At 41.5% G+C, this 20,368-nt stretch overlaps 1 protein-coding gene across 1 annotated transcript; it reads right to left on the bottom strand.

The window, feature by feature from the left end:
• Positions 1–343: 343 nt before the first annotated feature.
• LOC128864832 (uncharacterized) lies at positions 344–793 on the bottom strand. Its single transcript, XM_054104590.1, has one exon. The coding sequence runs from the start codon at positions 791–793 to the stop codon at positions 344–346; it is 450 nt and encodes a 149-aa protein (XP_053960565.1).
• Between the last annotated feature and the right edge of the window lie 19,575 nt (positions 794–20,368).

Here is a 20,368-nt window from a genome sequence, read left to right as displayed (position 1 = left end):
TTTTGCGTTATTTTTAGATTTGCGGTACAGTTTGTATGCTTTGGTTCTTTTATTGTTAAGATTAATGAGCCTAGAATTGTACCAGGCCGATTTGGACTGATTTTTTGCAGACACTATTGGAACAAACATATGAATTGCCCTTTCTAATCTTCCTACGAAATCATCATACATCTGTGATAGTACGGGTTTGTTTAAGACAGTTTCACAATCTACCAAATCCAATAACCGCGATATCTGGTTGAAATTGGCTTTATAGAAGTTATAATTTATGCAATTATTAATAACTGATTTGATATAGCTTATATGTTTAAAACGTACACATAACGCTTTGTGGTGTATGAAGTTATGAAGCGGGGGTGAAGAGAGGCAGAAATTGCTTGCCATCACTGACGAAGATTTCCACGGAACCCTTAACGTCAGGTTCCGCGATTGACTTAAGCGGTTCACCGACTATGAAATGTCCGGGAGTTAGAACTTCGAAGTCACCAGCAGTTCCAGAGTTGTCACAGAGTGGACGAAAGTTTACGCAAGCTTCTGTTTCAGTCAAAAGTGTGTTGAACTTTTCGTATGATAGTAGAACTTCTCCCAGTACGCGTTTTAAATGATACTTGACACGTTTGACTCCAGTCTTCCAGTAACCTCCTATATGGGGTGCAGCCGGTGGATTAAAGCGCCATGCGGTATTCGAATCCGCAAGGAAGGAGCGAAGTTTAGTATCATCCATGCACTGTTGAAATGCAATGCGCAACTCCTTGTCGGCTCCAATGAAATTTGTACCGTTATCTGATGTCATGACCTTACAAAAGCCTCTGTGATTTGTGAACCTTTTAACCCTCCGATGTTCGGTGCCTTATGATGCGGTAAGTGCATCATAAGGGTCTGCCCAGACCCATACAAATAATGTAAGAAATACGGTTTTAAAAATAATTTTATTTGTTTATTTGAAATGATTAGTATTAATTACGAAGAGCAATTGGATTTACAACTATATAGTTGCATGGAATGTTCATTAAGACATATGGGACGATTACTTTTGCTGCAGTTATAACGAGTTTTATGTCGCTTTTTCGAAGAAGAAGCAGCACAATGGTAGCACGATGACCGTGTTGAAGCAACTTGAGCATATGATTGTTGCTGTGCTGGATCTGATGTCGATGGACAAGATTCCGGTACCTAAAAGTGGCGAAATAATTTATGTTAAATTAGTAAATATGAATACATGCATACACATATCTTTATACGCGGAGATATATGTAGGTGTGTATATAATTCATACTCACCTTGATATTGAAAAGACTCATTGCTTGTCTTATATGAGCAAACCTCCATACTAATGGGTTAGTCGCCCGTTTCGTCATATGTGGGATAACTAGCTGCCGTGCCAATTCAATAATAAATGAGCGCCTCTTATCACTCTGCTTTGCCGGATTCAGCTCGTCATAGATAATGAATGAGGCCAAACCGACAATATCAAGCATATTATAAAACATTGCCAGTGGTCAACGGTTTGTCGGGCGTTTGCACGAATAGCCAGTCAACATTTGATCCATTGTATCTTCCCCCACTTTAAATTTATTGTAGTGCAAAATTTGATCTGCCTTGAATCCTTTCAATGGATCGGTGCTTTGACGGTAATGGGCAGTGGATAACATAATTACTGGCTTTTTCGGCTTTGCCATATACGAGCTCAGAGCGATATTATTATTGTGATAACAAAATAAAGTGCTTTTAACATCACGCTTCGGGTTAAGCAATTCATGCGGAATGAAGGTCTTATTTTTTCTTACGGTACCGACGAAAGCCACTCTACGATCCATCAACATTTCTGCCAAGTTGTATGTTGAAAAAAAATTTTCAGCATAAACAGTCTTACCGCTGTCCATATAATTTTCCATCAATTTCATGACGACCCGTTCACCTTGATTCGTTTCTCGCTGGCCACCTGGTGCTTCTCCGGTATAAATTATACTTTTCAAAGGGCAGTTTGAAACAGAGTCACAAATCCTCCACACTTTCATGCCATATTTTGCCGGCTTACTCGGAATATATTGGGTGAATCGAGTGCGCTCCCGATATGGAAATAACTGTTCATCGACGGTTACATGACAATCCGGAGTGTATGCTTTCTCTAAATTGGCCATCAGCATGAGCCATACACCGTCCAGGGCAGCAGATTTGTTTTGCTTCAACCTCTCAGCACGAGTACCACTGTTATCGAAACGGATGAAATTAGTTAAGCTCTTGAACCGATTCAATGACATAGTGGCCTTATAAATTGGCATATTGTAACTGGCCCACAATTCTTTCGCTGGCTGAGAATTCGAGTGAAATACATCAGCAATAAGTAGCATCCCAAAAAAAGCATACATTTCGTCTTCGTTAGTCATTACCCAAGAACGCTGTTTATTACTGGGATGCTTTTCATTCCATAGACGAAACGCTTCAACGGCATTTCTGTTGGTTTCCCGTACAATGATACTCACGATTTCAGGAGACAGCAATAGCTTGAAAAGAGCTTTATGACTCGGTGACGCTCCTCGTAGTGGCCCTTTACGAGTAAAAGTTGTAACATTGTGACAACGAGGCCTTCCAGGTGGTGGAGGATTTGAATTCCACATCTTACCATCTTTCGACCTGTATATAAGGCCCTGGGTAATAGATGTGCTGCATGATTCCATTGTGGTTGAAGCCTGAAGGGCGACAGCTTCTCTATACAAATCCTCAATATCATCATGGTTTTCATCCAGAACAGCCTCTAACTCGATTTCCTGTTCTATATCTGATGCTTCGCCGAAGTCATCTTCATCTGGAAAATATTCATCATCTTCTACCTCGCCACTTGCTTCAAATGGATCGGACTCCTGTTCCATAATTTCTTCAATTTGTACCTAAAGTCGCTGACGTTCTTCCCGACTCACATTTGCTGCACTTAGCTTACGAAGCAACGCGTCATCACATCAACTTCATCCATATTTACTTGTTCCATTTTATTTAAAAAAACACTTCCCACTAATTAGAAAACACGTGTTCACTTTAATTTTCAAATGTCAACTAAAAAATTATCTCTGCCGCTGCCTCCGCTAACAGTTTAGTTGTTTACACCTAACGGTTAACCAATTTACATGAGAAGCTTATATGGGTCTGCACAGACCCATGTGAGCTTAATTAACGAAATTAGTTTAAAATTATTATTTTTACAAGAAATATAGCAAAAATCTCAATTTTGCTACTTCATTGTGTTTAGCACACTACATTTTAGGAAGTCATGGACTAAGAAGCCTCAGATATTAAAAATAAAAGATCTACATACATTTAAAGATCGATTGGGTCTGGCCAGACCCATATGAACATCGGAGGGTTAAACGCACTTCGGAATGCTGATGTTGACAGGTCACCAACAAATTCGAAATGCATCGCACCAATAAATAATAAACGGAGAAGCGACTCTAGATGCGTTACTTGTGCTGGTCCAAGCATTTATTGATGCTTGTGATTTCAATGCATCTATTTGAAACAAAAAGTTTTCTATCGGCTAAGAAACTTGAAAAAAGACTTCAAAAAATCTTGGTAAAACTCAAAACTTCATTTCAAAGCATTCACTGAACCATTTACTAAACCATTATTATTTTATTATTATGCGCAAACTCAACACTGCGACCTGAAAGTTCTATTATGCCTCCCTTGTTCATGGACTCATAGTATGACCATTTGCAAAAATTATAAATCTTCCGATAGAGTTCTTAGTTTTGTATCACCTTTTATTTGTCCTTTTTTCGCTTCCTTTATTTTCTCTCCCAATAAAAAATGTTTACCCAAATGTTTTTGCCGTTGTTTGGAGGTAAACCAGAAAACCCTAAATGGGAATTTGCACGCTTCAATAACTATTTTCAGAAACTGGAGTCAAAACTAAGTCAACGTTCAATTACCATGAAAATATGGTACATATTAATGTGAGTTTTCAGACATTATATTATTGCAGCAATGAAATTATAGCTAGAGGGTACTAACCAGGACGTCCGAAAAAGTACTTTTTCCCAGCAAATGAAGCAAATGTTTCATCCACATTATGGAACATTTTGCGAAAGTATTTAGCTTGCGAGCTTATGAAAAATGTTGAAGCTCGTGAAAGAGCTGAAGGAGCGTGGCAATTTTTTGTATGTTCGCTGAATGAGTTGAAGACATTGCCGTCAAAACATGTATTCATATTTGCAGCGTTACCTCGGTTACGTCAATCACTTTCCAAGTTTCTGATCCATACAGGAGCACTGATTTGATGCTTGTACTGAATATTCTGAGTTTAGTCTTCCGGGATAGAACTTTAGAGTCCTAAATCTTTCCAATTTGCGTTTGCACCTACATCCTTCGCTATGCCACTGTCCAGATATGTGAACTGCTCAACATCTGCGACTGACTCAGTGTTGTCATTCATCTGGATGTTTAAAGGCTCTATCACCGATGTCTCCATGTGTATAAGTTTTGTGAGTGAGACGGAAGCAAATATCATCTACATAGTCCAGGTCGCTCGACTTTTGGAAGTGATTCCATTGAATTCCATCCGGAGTTTTGCCATCAGTTTGTCTTAAGACTCCATCCAGCACTAACATGAAAAGCAGAGGTGGTAAAACACAACTTTAACGTACGCCTTTCGCTATTCCAAATTTCTCACTTTCCTTCCTTTAAAATTTAAGCGGTCTGTAAAAACAATAATTACGTTTTAGACTTGAAATAAACGAAACGAAACGAAAACGGACGCTGCATTCTACAGCAGTACAGACTTCTCTCGTTACTTTATCTGGAATGCCATTAGTTTGTAGTGCTTCCCAAATGGCACATATATTTATGATATCCATCACACTCAAAGTTTACAAAAAGGAGGAATAAAGGAGAGTGTCATTCAGCTGCCTGCTCGAGAATGATCCTAAGGGTGTTGACATGATCAACGCAAGATCTTTGTGGCCCGAAGCTATTTTGCTCTGTCTTAGAAAGATGTTCAAAATCGGAAAAATACGATCAATAATGATTTTGGATATTATTTTCTGAAAGCTGCTTAGTAGAATGATGATTCTCCAGATTTTGCATATAAAGGGTGGTGAAATTTTAAGAGCCGATGTTGAATGTAAACCACACCTAAACGTCAAGATTTTGTCTGCATTTCATTTGATATTTTCCAATCTCAGACTAACTCAATTTGAACCATGGAAAGATACACAATCGATGCGTACAATCGGAAAAATTGTGCAAAAGTTTGAGCAAACCGGGTCTGTAGGAGATGTGAAAACACTAGTGCATGCTCGTACAGCTCGTACTGCAGAGAATATTGCTGCTGTTCGCGATAGTGTGGTTGAAGAGCCGTCCACCTCAACTCGTCGTCGTGCCCAACAATTGCACCTCTCACGCTCCTCGTTGATGAACACTAAGCATACAAGGTGCAATTGACTCAAGAACTAAAGCCTCTTGACCATTTCAAGCGTCGTCAATGGTCAGTATGGTGGCAGGAAATGACAACAGTGAATGACCAATTTTCGAAGAAAATCATCTTCAGTTCTGAGGCACATTTTCACCTCAGTAGATTCGTCAATAAGCAGAATTGCCGCATTTGGGCGAATGATAATCCAAGAGTGATTGCTGAAAAACCAATGCACCCACAAAAAGTGACTGTTTGGTGCGGTTTATGGGCCGGCGGCATCATTGGGCCGCACTTTTCCCCAAATGAGGCCGGTCAGGCAGTTACTGTGAATAGTGTTCGCTATCATGAGATGATAACGAACTTTTTATGGCCCGAATTAGAAGATATGGATGTGGATGATATGTGGTTTCAACAGGACGATGCCACTTGTCACACAGCGAGCCACTTGTCACGAGAGAATGGCTCTTTTACGGGAAAAATTTGATGGCCGAATAATCTCACGTCGCGGCGATGTCAATTGGCCGCCAAGATCATGTGATTTGACACCTTTGGACTTCTTTCTTTGGGGTTATTTGAAAGAAAAGGTGTACGTCGATAAGCCAGCAACAATTCAAGAGCTAAAGGATAATTCGGCACATTAACGGCATAGAACCTCAATTATGCCTCAGCGTCATCGAAAATTTGGACCATCGGATGGAGGTGTGCCGCCGAGGCCGCGGCAGCCATTTGGTCGATGTTTTGTTGCGTGCGTAATTGAGCTATACCAATATTATCATAATAAAAAGAAATGACACTAATTTCTTAAAAAATTGTATTTTATTCAAACCCAACACCGGCCCTTGAAACTTAACCACCCTTTACTTAGGTTAGGTCCCCTTTTTTAGGTATTGTAAAGCGTTTTTCAGTAAGAGCGCTTCTACTTTTGAACTTTTTTGAATAAAACACAAACGGTTTGACTTTTTTAACTAATTTTTTTTTTTATTATCGAGTTTGAACATATACATTTAAGTATGAAATTCGATTTCTTTTGCATGACCACCGCGTGCACGTTTTACGAAGTCCAATCGTTGAACCCAATTTTCGACCACTCTTTTGCATAAATCGGCCGAAATTCTAGCAATTTCGCGTTCAATATTGGCTCTGAGCTCACAAATCGTCGCCGGCTTGTTACTGTAGACCAATGACTTCACATAACCCCAAAGAAAATAGTCTAGAGGCGTCAAATCACACGAGCGCAGCGGCCATTCGACCGGTCCATTTCTGGAAATAATGCGCTCATCGAACTTACTCTTCAACAAATCAAATGTAGCGTGTGCTGTGTGGCTTGTGGCCCCGTCCTGTTGAAACCACATGTCGTCTAAGTCCATACCATTCAATTGCGGCCAAAAATAATCGTTTATCATGTCGCGGTATCGATTTCCATTCACAGTAACATGGCGATCGTTCGCGTCAACGAAAAAATATGGGCCAATTACGCCGCCGGCATGTAAACCGCACCAAATAGTGATTTTTTCGGGATGCAACGGTGCCTCATGAATCACGTGTGGATTGCTTTCTGCCTAGTAACGCATATTTTGCTTGTTGACAAAGCCATTGAGCCAAAAGTGAGCTTCATCACTGAAGATGATTTTTTGGAAAATTTAAAAATGTTCATAAAAAATTTGCACGATTTGCAATCGTTGCTCAAGTGTGTAGCGTTCCATGATGAAATGTATACTAATGAAGTTTACAAATGACAAGCGAAAAATAAAAAATATTGCGTCGTTCGCCCTCCCTATCGGAAAAAAGTTGAAGCGCACCTATTGAAAAACGCCTTATTTATAACTCCGTCTTTCTATAATTTAAGTATTTTCTCCATTGCCCACACTTTCTTCGGAAGTCGATTTAAAATTTTTCCAAATCGAACTTTATGAGCTCAGCAGGTATGCTGTCGGTCCCCCCAGCTTTTTAATTTTTGACAACATGACACGGATGGACGATATCATATTTTGAACAATTTCGAATCCGCACGTCTAAGTATAGATATATTATATGTTAAATAACTATAGCACGTTGACTTATGGCAATAATTTCAAGTATGCAATTTTGTAGCGCAATGAATTTTTGTGTAATAAACCGCATTTTTCAAGTAGCTCAAAATTGCGTTGATTCTTGGTATTTTTTTTTCTGACTTCGGTGTTTTCTTCCATATAAAAAATGTCGAGCATTCGTTATATGGGCAAAATGAACAAGATTGCTAGCAAAAAAAAAAATTGTCAAAAATCAGCGCGATTTTTCACTTACTTGAAAGTTGAGTTTTATTACCAAAATTTAATGGGCTATAAAACTGCATACCTGTAATTTTTCTAAAATCTTTGATGGGAATCAAAAATTGTTAAATTACAAGTTTTTAAAAGAAAATTGTTTTGCATGAACTTCATTGCCTACATTCATATTGGAAGCATTCAATCAAATCTCCGTGTTATTGCATTCTAATTTGCCCATCTGGGCTGAACTGTTTTGCTTTCTTTCTCCATTACTACTTAACTCTCATCCACATGCGTTCGAAAATAAATGGTTTGGAGCATTTTTATGGATTTATAACCTACACTGTAAGGCTTTCAGTGGTGGCTGCTGTATAATATTTGCAGAAATTTTCAATGAATCAACGTAACAAGCTAAGTATGTGTATGTAAATGTATGTATGTATGTGTATGCGTACAAGAATATGCTGTGTAAGTGATGCCCTACTACTATGACAACAATAATAACAAAGTAGTAGCACTTCATCAATGTAATTTATTCAATTTCTCTCTGGGTGTGCGCCATAGAGTTTGAAGTGCCAAAGCAGCGGGATACTTTTCACTACAAAGCAAGCGATAGTTAGAGATGCATAACATACACTTTGTACATAAATATATGTATCCGAAAATAGCTACAGCTCTGCTGCTTGCATTTCCGTTACCCTCTCAAAAGCTTCCCAGCGCACTACTCCAAGGCATCATTACTCTGTGGCAGTGAGTTGAACACGGCTCAATGAATTCAATTTGACTTTGCTGTTGGTTAGTATGCGGGATTCTCACTCTTTCTCTCGCTTTTCCACTCCTTTTTATATGTATAGACATATTTATAAATTTTGTATACTTTACATACATACATACACACACACATTTGTATAAGGATAAAGTCACAGGCAGCTCACTATCAATCTGAAGAATTCCGGAGGCGCCGGAAATGTGTGCGCGAGTGTGCGTTGTTGTGCTTAACATTTTCACTTGTGAAAATTCCATTATGGAAATTAACGCATCGTTACTCATTTGATGAGATAATTCGTCTGGCAGACGACCACACGCAGCTTCTATGAATGGTAGGAAGGAATGTTGCTGTGGCAGTGGCACTTTGCTCGGATAAAAAAGGAGCTATGAATCCTTTGACTGGTGTAGGTGTAAGGTTGACAAGGGCATAGAAAGATTTCCAACCAATTTGCGTTGATGTCAATAATTTCCATAAACAAATGTTTGATTTGTGCTCAACTTTAACCAACTTTGAGCTTTTGAATTGCTTGCATTTTTGTTGCAATTACTAGCCTCAATTTTTTCAATTAAAATTTAATTTTATGAACCCTCAACTGAATCGAAAGGCCAACTGGCATATCTGCATGCATAGACACATGCTCGTCTCTGAGTTAAGACTAAAAACGAAAATTATGCCTTCTTACACTCTTTAGTATCGAGGCAACTCCGAAAGAAAAAAGAATCATGAGTTGGTTACGAGAAGTGAATTCCGTTTGAAGAGAAAAGGGATAAAGGTATAAGAAGATATTTGAACGAGAATGAATGAGAATTGCGTATGAGAAACTTTTTTCCCCTTTTCCTTGTTCACTCCTCTCGGAAGCATAGGGTCTCGTCACGACTCAGTCGTGCATTGGTTTCGTTAATCTATTTTGATTTCTGACAGGGTGATTAGCCTGCTGCTACCAGTTCTAAATCGTGGGAATACTCACCTGTCGTTGCTTAGGAACAACGCCTTCTTACTGCTTTGGAGCGCCATCTATGTTTCACATTTTTCTGCCAGAAGGATCGCACAGATGGTTGAGGACTTCGCTAAAGTTGGTGTGTCTGCGCTATTACCGCGGTTGCCGCTTGCTCTTGCTGGCGCCACCAATGCAATGTGTAACTGTGTGCTTTTCTTTGTTTTAGCAGCCGCAATGCAAATAATGCGCTGACTATTATGCGGGAGTAAGGATGGACACCCGTTCGGGAGTGAGCTAACGTGAGAAGGCGAAGCATTCCAGGATAGCTGGTTGTGCGCTGGGTTTGGGACCCGCCACTTAAAAATCCCCCCCAATGAAAAGAATTACAAAGCCTCGGATGAGAACTGCCTTTACTGGGATTTGTTGTGGGAGAGAGACTTCGTCGCCAAGTACTGTCGTTCACTCCGGTGGACGAGCGTCTCGCAATAATCCGCATCAAAGCGCGATTTTTTAACATCTCGCTAATTTGCGCCCACGCCCCGACGGAAGAGAAGGACGATGCGACCAAAGATTCCTTCTATGAGCGCTTGGAACGTTCCTATGAGCGCTGCCCCCGCCACGACATAAAAATCGTGCTTGGCGACTTCAACGCCAGGGTGGGCAAGGAGGGAATTTTTGGTCCCACAGTCGGAAAATTCAGCCTGCACAACGAAACATCCGGTAACGGACAGAGGCTGATCGACTTCGCCGGGGCCCGAAACATGGTAGTCTGCAGCACCAGATTCCAGCATAAAAAGATACACCAAGCTACCTGGCTGTCTCCTGATCGAAAAACGCGAAACCAGATCGATCATGTTGTGATAGATGGAAGACACGCTTCTAGTGTATTAGATGTACGTACGATCCGAGGGCCCAACATCGACTCGGATCATTACCTTGTTGCAGCCAAGCTGCGCACCCGCCTCTGTGCAGCAAAAAACGTACATCTACCTACGCAAAGAATGTTCGACATCGAAAAGCTGCAATCACAACAGACAGCCAGAAGATTCGCCACTCGACTCTCACTCCTGCTCTCGGAGAGCACTGCCCAACAAACCGGCATGCGCGAGCAATGGAGCAACATTTCTCGTTCACTACGTACCGCCGCCGAAGAAGAAATCGGATTCCGGCGAGCCCGAAAAAACAATTGGTACGACGAGGAATGTCATGCTGCCGCAGAAAGAAAGGATGCCGCCTATAGAGCCACGCTGCGATCGGGCGCAACGCGAGCCATGTGGGATCGCTACAGAGAGCTGAAAAAGGAAGAGAGACGTATTATCCGACAGAAGAAACGAGAGGCCGAAATACGTGAGTGCGAGGAGCTTGAGATGCTGGCCAACAGGAACAACGCCCGAAAATTTTACCAGAAAGTTCGGCGGCTTACAGAAGGTTTCAAGACCGGGGCGTTTTCCTGTAAGAACAAAGACGGCGATCTGGTGACTGACGTACAGAGCAATCTTAAATTATGGAGGGAACACTTCTCGAACCTGTTAAACGGTGACAGCTGCGCATGTCATAGAGAATGTGAAGATCCCGATACCCCAATCGTTGACGACGGAATTGTCGTTCCGTTACCCGACCATGACGAGGTGAGAATAGCAATATCACGGCTAAAAAACAACAAAGCCGCGGGCGCCGACGGACTGCCGGCTGAGCTATTCAAACATGGCGGCGAGGAGCTGGTAAGGTGCATGCATCAGCTCCTATGCAAAATATGGTCGGATGAAAGCATGCCTGCCGATTGGAATTTAAGTGTGCTCTGCCCTGAAGGGCGATCCTGCAATCTGTGCTAATTACCGCGGGATTAGTCTTCTAAATATCGCCTTTGAGGTTCTAGCGAGCGTATTGTGTGAAAGGCTGAAGCCCACCGTCAACCAACTGATTGGACCTTATCAGTGTGGCTTCAGACCTGGAAAGTCCACCATTGACCAAATATTCTCAATACGCCAAATCTTGGAAAAGACCCATGAAAGGAGAATCGACATACACCACCTTTTCGTCGACTTCAAAGCTGCATTCGACAGTACGGAAAGGAGTTACTTGTATGCCGCGATGTCTGAATTTGGTATCCCCGCAAAACTAATACGGCTATGTAAGATGACGTTGCTCAACACCAGCAGCGCCGTCAGAATTGGGAAGGACCTCTCCGAGCCGTTTGATACCAAACGAGGTTTCAGACAGGGTGACTCGCTGTCGTGTGACTTCTTTAACCTGATGTTGGAGAGCATCGTACGAGCCGCAGAACTTAATCGCTCAGGCACAATTTTTTATAAGAGCGTACAATTGCTGGCGTATGCCGATGATATTGACATCATCGGCCTTAACAACCGCGCTGTTAGTTCTGCCTTCTCCAAACTGGATAAAGAGGCAAAGCGAATGGGTTTGGTGGTGAACGAGGACAAAACGAAGTACCTCCTGTCTTCAAACAAACAGTCGGCGCACTCGCGTATCGGCACCCACGTCACTGTTGACAGTTATAATTTTGAGGTTGTAAAAGACTTCGTGTATTTAGGAACCAGCATTAACACCGATAACAATGTCAGCCTTGAAATCCAACGTAGAATCTCTCTTGCCAACAAGTGCTACTTTGGACTAAGTAGGCAATTGAGCAGTAAAGTCCTCTCTCGACGAACAAAACTAACACTCTACAAGACTCTCATCATGCCCGTCCTAACGTATGGCGCAGAAGCTTGGACGATGACAACATCCGATGAAGCGACGCTTGGAGTGTTCGAGAGAAAGATTCTGCGTAAGATTTTTGGACCTTTGCACGTTGGCAATGGCGAATATCGTAGACGATGGAACGATGAGCTGTATGAGCTTTACGACGACATAGACATAGCGCAGCGAATAAAGATCCAGCGGCTTCGTTGGCTGGGTCATGTCGTCCGAATGGATACAAACGCTCCGGCTTTGAAAGTATTCGATGCGGTACCAGCTGGTGGTAGCAGAGGAAGAGGAAGGCCTCCTCTGCGTTGGAAAGATCAGGTGGAGAAGGACTTGGCTTCACTTGGTGTGTCCAATTGGCGCCGGTTAGCACGAGAGAGAAACGACTGGCGCGCTTTGTTAATCTCGGCCAAAATCGCGTAAGCGGTTATCGCGCCAATTAAGAAGAAGAAGAGGAAGGATGGAAAGGATAAGTTTTTGGGGTTGAGGAATGATTTTTTTTTTTTTAAACAGCGAAAGTAGGTAAATTTGGAAAAGTGCGAGAACCGTACTTTACGTGGGGTTGGAACCCACAACCTCTGGGATGGCAGGCACTTATGCTAGAGTACCGAGGCCGCACGTCTTATGAGAAAATGTCGCAAGCTAATGAAAAAATCTGCAGCCGGCTAATATACAAATCTGAGAGCTCCTCCTAAGGCATGCTTAGTTGAAAATTGAGAATTAGCCCCAGAACGCACGCGCTTTGTGGACTTTCTTTCAAGATTTTCTAACCTCTATTTTTCCTAAGGGTTTCTTGTTTTCTTTAAAACTTCAAAAGTCGAAGAATTGTTAATTTTTCGCCTAGGGTATATTTCATTATATCCTTATAAAATAATTTAAAGTTAAGGTAACTCTTTAATTGCAAAAAATTTCGTTTTAAATATGGGCGGCAAATGCTCCCCACGCAATTAATCACCCGCCACTGTCGAGAGTTTTTACTTTGTCAGTCTCAGCAGCTCATTCGAATGCCTTCGATGTACCTGCTTCAAGGCACTGGCCTCAACGCGCATCAATTCAAGATATGCTAGAGAATGTAGGAGGTCGCTCTTGCTCATCCAACAACACAACAACACAGTTTGTTGGGTTCCCGGCCACTCTGGAGTGGTGGGAAATGAAAGAACGGATGAGTGTGCAAGGAAAGGCTCTAAGCCTGACCTTCAGCGAGTGGTAGATGGCATAAGCATTACCCTAAAGGAATTATACACTGCGATTGAACTGAGCGTAATTGCAAAAACCAATAGAATGTGGGCTCTAACTACTAACTGCAGGGTATCTATAGCAATCTAGCCAAAACTGAATCTTAAAAGGACAAAATGTCTACCTGGATTCATCAGATCAACTACCAGCATCTTCACTGCACTATTGGCCCCCTAGCCAATAGAATGGGTGTACCTCACCATGACTTCTACATGATTTGTGGAAATGAAGAGAAATTGAGTTAATACAACACCTCCGCCTTGAAGCCGTGCCAAACATCGTGCGATTATTTCATTGCAGACCTGGGAAATTTGCAAAATGTCTCACTAGAGGCACTAGCAACCTTCTTAAAAAGATCTAAGTGGTTTAAGCAACTTAGATAGGGGAATGAAATTAAATGCAGATATGCCAATGGGCCTTAGGGCTACCGAGTGTTTAATGTTAGACAAGCAATCCAGCTAAACTAACCTTTGAAGAATGGCAACGTGATCAGGTCCAAAATACTACCACCCTAAGCTTTGATTCGCACCTATAACTTCCGCGTATCGGCTGTCGCTTGGCTTTTGGTGTGTTGTGATGAATCTGTAGTTTCCTCGCTGATTACGGAGGGCGCAAAAAATCATTCGGAATCGATCGAGTAAAGCCTGATACCACTTGAAAAAGCCCAGCGATTACGTTTATTGTCAATTTTGAGCAAATCTGGCATCTATTTTGCGAATATTTAGGTTAGGTTATGATGGTAGTTGGTCCGTATGACCAACTCAATTAGACCTTACAGGTCCGTTATGATGGCACTGCACGACACGGGAACTCATTTATTTTTCTTCGCGAAACCATTTTGTGGCTCTTATGAAGCGCAGATTTGGTCCAAGCACCACGACGAACAGTTCTGTAAGAGAGTTGGAAAAGTGTCTACTTAGAAAACCTGCTCTGATTTTAGCTAAGGCTGGCCAATTGCCAAGGAAGTGCTCAACTGTCTCTTCCTCATTTCTACAAATTCTACAATATTCAAAAAAACCAAAAAATCCTAGTCACAAGGAACGCCTGCCAAATAGCCAATGGTCGGTTATAGGACCCAGGACCCCTTAGCCTCTTGAATAATAATAGGACTATGAATAAGTTCGTTACGGTTTTACAACAGATGGCGTAACTTGATTATTATTCCATCGATCCACATTTCCAAACATTCATTGGAGAGCTACTGTCGTAAGGCACAAACGTCAGTATAAGTTTTTTATTTGAAGCGTAAACAACAATATTTTTACCACACTTGAAAATGTCGAATTTCGTGCCAAATAATGTGTTTTTGCGGGGAATTCTTCTTCATTATTTTAATATGAAGAAAAAAGCAGCCGAAAGTCATCGTATCTTGGTGGAAGTTTATGGTGAGCATGCTCTATCTGAGCGAACGTGCCAGAAGTGGTTTGCACGCTTTAAAAGTGGTGATTTTGGCTTGGAAGACGAAGAACGCGAGGGTGCGCCGCCAAAGTTCATGGATACCGAATTGGAGGAATTGCTCGATCAAGATCCGGCTCAAACGCAAGAAGAGGTTGCAAAAACTTTGGGAGTTGATCAATCAACCATTTCCAAACGTTTAAAAGCCATGGGAATGATCCGAAAGGTAGGCCATTGGGTGCCGTATGAATTGAAGCCAAGAGACGTTGAACGCCGTTTTATGGCATGCGAACAACTGCTTCAACGGCACAAAAGAAAGGGTTTTTTGCATCGAATTGTGACTGGCGATGAAAAGTGGGTCCATTACGACAATCCAAAACGTCGGGCAACGTATGGATACCCTGGCCATGCTTCAACATCGACGTCGGCGCAGAATATTCATGGCCTGAAGGTTATGCTGTGTATCTGGTGGGACCAGCTGGGTGTTGTGTATTATGAGCTACTGAAACCGAATGAAACGATTACGGGGGATGTCTACCGACGACAATTGATGCGTTTGAGCCGAGCACTGCGAGAAAAACGGCCGCAATACGCCGATAGACACGACAAAGTTATTTTGCAACATGACAATGCTCGGCCACATGTTGCACAAGTGGTCAAAACATACTTAGAAACGCTCAAATGGGATGTCCTACCCCACCCGCCGTATAGTCCAGACCTTGCGCCATCCGATTACTATCTCTTCCGATCGATGCAACATGGCCTGGCTGACCAGCACTTCCGTAATTACGATGAAGTCAAAAAATGGATCGATTCGTGGATTGCGGCAAAACCGACCGAATTTTTCACAAAGGTAATCCGTGAATTGCCAGAAAGATGGGAAAAAGTAGTAGTAAGCGATGGACAATATTTTGAATATTAAATTTGTAACCATTTTAAAAAGATTGAACAGACCTCATTTCGACTATTGTAGAAGCTGCCAGAATGAAGAGGAGAAAGAGTCTGTCAGACATCTTCTCTGGCACTGTCGTGCGTGGCATGCCACTAGGTTTAAGTGTCAGCCAGATCAATGCGTTTGCGGTTGAAACAAAATGGTTTAACGAATGGTAGCAGATAAACTGGTTTCACAATGAAACAGCAGCGATCTAAGTGAGTTGGTTTAAAGGCCGGCTGCCACTTCTACCTAACTACTTACCTCTCTAGGGACGAAAAGATCTTGTGACCATCCATGTGAGTTTTCTCGCCTAACACTCATTGAGCCGGCTCGAGGGTGATTTTTTCAAGAGCCATGAAGAGGTCATGAATAGTCAAGCGAAACTTCACTCTCTGTCCGCACTGAAATGTGTCTGTGATCTGGTATCCATTATAAGCCAAGTACAGGATGATTCAGTAAGATCGTAGATTTTCCTTTATAAATGATCAGTATACACACATGGTTTCAGCAAGATGGCGCCACGCCGCACGTGACCAGAGAAACCAAGGCATAGTGCTGCGTGATTCCTCCCCCATTCAGAACTTTTTTCTGTGGAAAGTAAAGTCTATGAAACAAACTCAGAGACTGTCTCAGCATTAAAGGAAAATATCCTACTCGAGGCTAACGACATTCTGATGTCATTTTTCTGGCGAATAGCATGGAGTGCGGAGACCATATTCGAAGAGTGTCTCCAAAGTAATGGTCAACATTTACCGGAAATTATTTAAAAAAAATTAAATCCGCTATTGTCTTCTTTGCAATAATTATTGAAATACCCTATGATCAGAAAGTACCGAGAATGTTTAATTTAAACGAACCGCGCACGTGGGAAACGGCCCATTTTTTTGTCTTATGTTGGTAGGACTGTAAGACACACATCTGTCGCTTTTTAGCGCCATCGGATTTTATAGATGCTGTACGTCGCAAACGGCCGAAAATGTGGGCAAACAATTCTTGGATGTTGCATGATGATAACGCGCCATCGCACCGAACCCAAATTGTGCTGGATTATTTGACCAAACACCAAGTAAATAACATCGTGCAAGCACCGAGTTCACCTGATATGGCCCTGTGCGACTTTTTTTTTGTTCCTCTAATTGAAATTACCACTTCGTGGAAGAAGATTTTAGTCGATAGAGGAGCCCAAAGAGAATGCGACGAAGGAGCTGAAGGCCATCCCTTCGTCGACCTACCAAGCGTGCATGGAGGACTGGGTTAAACGTTGGCAAATGTGTGTTGCTTCATACGGGTCATATTTTGAAGGAGATAAAATAAATTTGCCTGAAATTTAATTCTATTTTGTTTTATCCAAAAATTCCAGGTACTTTCAGAGCATAAGGCACACTTTTGTCATTCGTAACTCTTTTTTTTAATTTAGCTTTCAATTCCCAATTCCTCCACAGCACGCTCAGCATTTTCAAAAAGGTCCTTCTAAATAATAAATAAAATAAATCAAGTCATCGCGGGAATTCTCTTATTGTCTATGCACTTTGAGTCGTAAATGCACTTTAAAATAAGGCCACCGCAAGCAGCTGAGTAAATGTAAATTTTATGCACACTAGTCAATTGGAGGAGCCGCCTCTCCGACCCCCTTCTGATAAGCAAATATTTAACTGAGCAAATAAGGCAGTTTGCGTGCGATGTGAATCTTTTGAAGGGTGTGAAGTGGACTTAGCGCAATATTTTTTTCCTTTCTGGACATGAAAAACGAGTAGAAGAGTAAAGAGAAAAAAATAAAGAAATACAAAAACACATCGCTTCAACGCAATTCAACTGTACATAACTGTTTATCATACTTAAGTAGCGGCAATTAAATGGCCAAAGAAGTGAAAAGGTTTCCACAATATGCCAAATGCGGCAAAAGGCCAACTGACATATGATCCTTCTCGTATATAACAACAAATACAAAGCAAAGTCCTTCCCAAGCACCCAATGCACTGCCGCCTTCCTTGCAATTTTTTTGTTTGTATGCGTGCTGCCGTTAAGCAGCAGCTACTTACATAAATGGACGTGAGGGTGCGAGAAATTAAATATAAAAGGCGCGTCGATGCTCTTGCGTATGCATCGGTGCTTATGAATAAATTAAACTCCAACTTTCATGGGAAAAATACGAAAGTGTATTTATGCTACTAAATACTAAATATGTACAAAGGCAACAACAGGCAACCATAGCAGAAGCAAAAAAGTAAGTTATAAAGAAAGCAGCTCTTTAGGAAAAAAACTGCTGCTATTTCACTCAAATTAACGCGCAAAGTTTCTGCTTTGCACTCTGGCAGCGATTTGACGTGCGGGTGATGGGTCACTAGAGAGCAAACACTTATAAAATATCCCAAACGAAAGTATATGTACGACCTACTCCACCCTACTAATGTGCCACTGAGAGGTCAAAAAAGCACGCGCAATCTGCCGCACATACCCACGAACAACTGACTCATCTGGTCGTACGCCTGACTGCCTGGAGTTGTAAATGTAATTAAATTAATTAAGTTAAGTGAGTACCATTAGAATGTTTCTTGTTTTTTTTTTTTGTCTTTTTAAGAGTTGGGATTTTTTACATTTTACTGGCGCTTATTTTCAACTTTATTCCGGCACTCGATTTTTTCTTATCTGTGCCTTTATTCTGCTTTCTTTCTTTCTTTGAGAGGATAATAAACCCATCACGGCGTGTTTGAAGTATCATGAAACAAATTTGTAAATTGCGCCTAAAATTAGGCATAATTAAGTGCGTGGTATTAGGGAAGCAAGTAAATGCGCAGGATTAAAGTGGCCTCAATAGACAGGCCAGAGCATTAAATTAGCGCGGAAATATAAAAAAATGCGTAAATTAAGTAAAAATGGATAGTCAATTTTGAAAATCAAATTGTGCCTGCTAGAATTTAAATTTACGCGCAACTTTCTCTTTTGTGTCAATATTAAATCGAAATACTCGAAAACAGCACACAATGCCACACGGATACGTGAATAAGAGCACAACTTAGTGCGATGATTTTCATGCTTCACTCGCGCCTAGTAGGTGAATTGTAATTGCTGTAAGCGGTATTGTACCAGTAGGTTTCATTCGTCGCTATGCATATGAATTTTCTGTTCCGTATGCCTATAAACTGCTCTTTAGTGCTCTTGTTCGTTCTCACCTAGAGAACGCGAGAACGCAGTTATCATTTGGAGACCTTAAGACCAACTTTTGATAAGTACAATAGAGTGCATTCTATTCTTAGTTCTTAACCAGACATTACGTTCCCTACGATTTGAATCGCCTGTTCCATCCCATAATTCTCAGCTACAGCTGATTAATCTAGTCCTTTCATTTTCACAAAGTAGTTTTTGCCATGTTTACCCTTTTTATGGGGAGAACTAAATTTGCGAGTAATTCAACCATCGCTCGCGCCCTTCTTCTTCCATGCTTTTATCCCATTTCACTTGGGGTCAGCTCTCCTAGTACTAGTAATCTCCAGATTCTTCGATCCTGGCTCGTCTCGGTGTTTAAGCTCGCACGTTTTAGTCACTTCATACTACATAGGCCAGCATTCGGCTCCATCTAACAAAGTGGGACGCAAGGCGGTTTTATATATTTTGCCTTGTAGGTGAAGTAACATTCTTTTGTCACATAGCACCCCAGTTAAAGCCTTCCATTTTAACCATGCCGAGTTAACCCTACTCTGCACCTCTTCATTAACTTCTTCATTATTCCAACAAAATTGGTGTTAAACTTGTTGTTGTTGAGTTGGTGGAAAACTCGCAGCACATAACCTCTGTCTTTTTCCTGCTTATTTTTAGATCATGCGACTCGAGGTTGTTTTCTCATTCATTTAGTGTGGCTTGGAGATCATTTGCCTCTTCGCTCACTAGCACAATATCATCTGCGTATGGTCCACGAGACGTCGCGTTTAACGCTGGCGGTTTTGTAGTCAATGATCAGGTTGAATAGAAGAGGGCTAAATAGGGAACCTTGGTGTATCCACTTTTACGGCAAACTCATTGTTTTCTCCAGCTGTTGCTCTAACTTTTGAGACGAATTAACAAAATAGTATTGAACTTATTTCGCTTACAAGCAAGGAGTTCATACGAGAAAAATAAGTTCCTTCGATACTGAATGGAAAGTCCAGGATAGGGGCAGGCAAAGCAGCTTAGCCCTGCTTCTAGAAAAGCATCACAAGCATCTCCTAAACCTGGATAGAGAGCAATTACGAACTCTCAGTAGATGCTATATGGGGCACTGTGGTCTTCGTTACCATTTCAGCAAACTAGAATTAATAGAAATAGGCGCATGTCGATTTTACGAACTGATTAATGAATCTCCATATCACATGCTCTGTGAATATGCAGTTCTTGCAAGAGGAAAACTCACACATCTTTGTGGTACGACTCTAAATCTATCTATTTTAATTCCCTGCTCAAAAATTTGTTTGTCCTTGGAGCCAAAATACGTTTCGATATCCCTTTTTATAGCTTCTTTTAAGGAGAAGTTTTTCTTGCTCGTTGTCGTGGTGAAACAAAACTTTGCGTATATTCACTAAAGACGGCCGATTTTTGTTAAGTGCCTCATTCAGGTTTGATAGCTGATGGGAATAATAATCACCAGTTATCGTCTGGTTTGGTTCCAGAAGTTCATAACAAACAATACCGGCCATATCCCACCAAATAGACAGGAGAATCTTCTTGGGGTGAAGACCAACTCTAGGGGTCGGTTCTGGTGTTTCGT

Source organism: Anastrepha ludens, chromosome 5 (genome assembly GCF_028408465.1).
Source record: "Anastrepha ludens isolate Willacy chromosome 5, idAnaLude1.1, whole genome shotgun sequence".
NCBI classification, from domain to species: Eukaryota; Metazoa; Arthropoda; class Insecta; order Diptera; family Tephritidae; genus Anastrepha; species Anastrepha ludens.
This window is presented reverse-complemented; position numbering and strand designations above follow the sequence as displayed.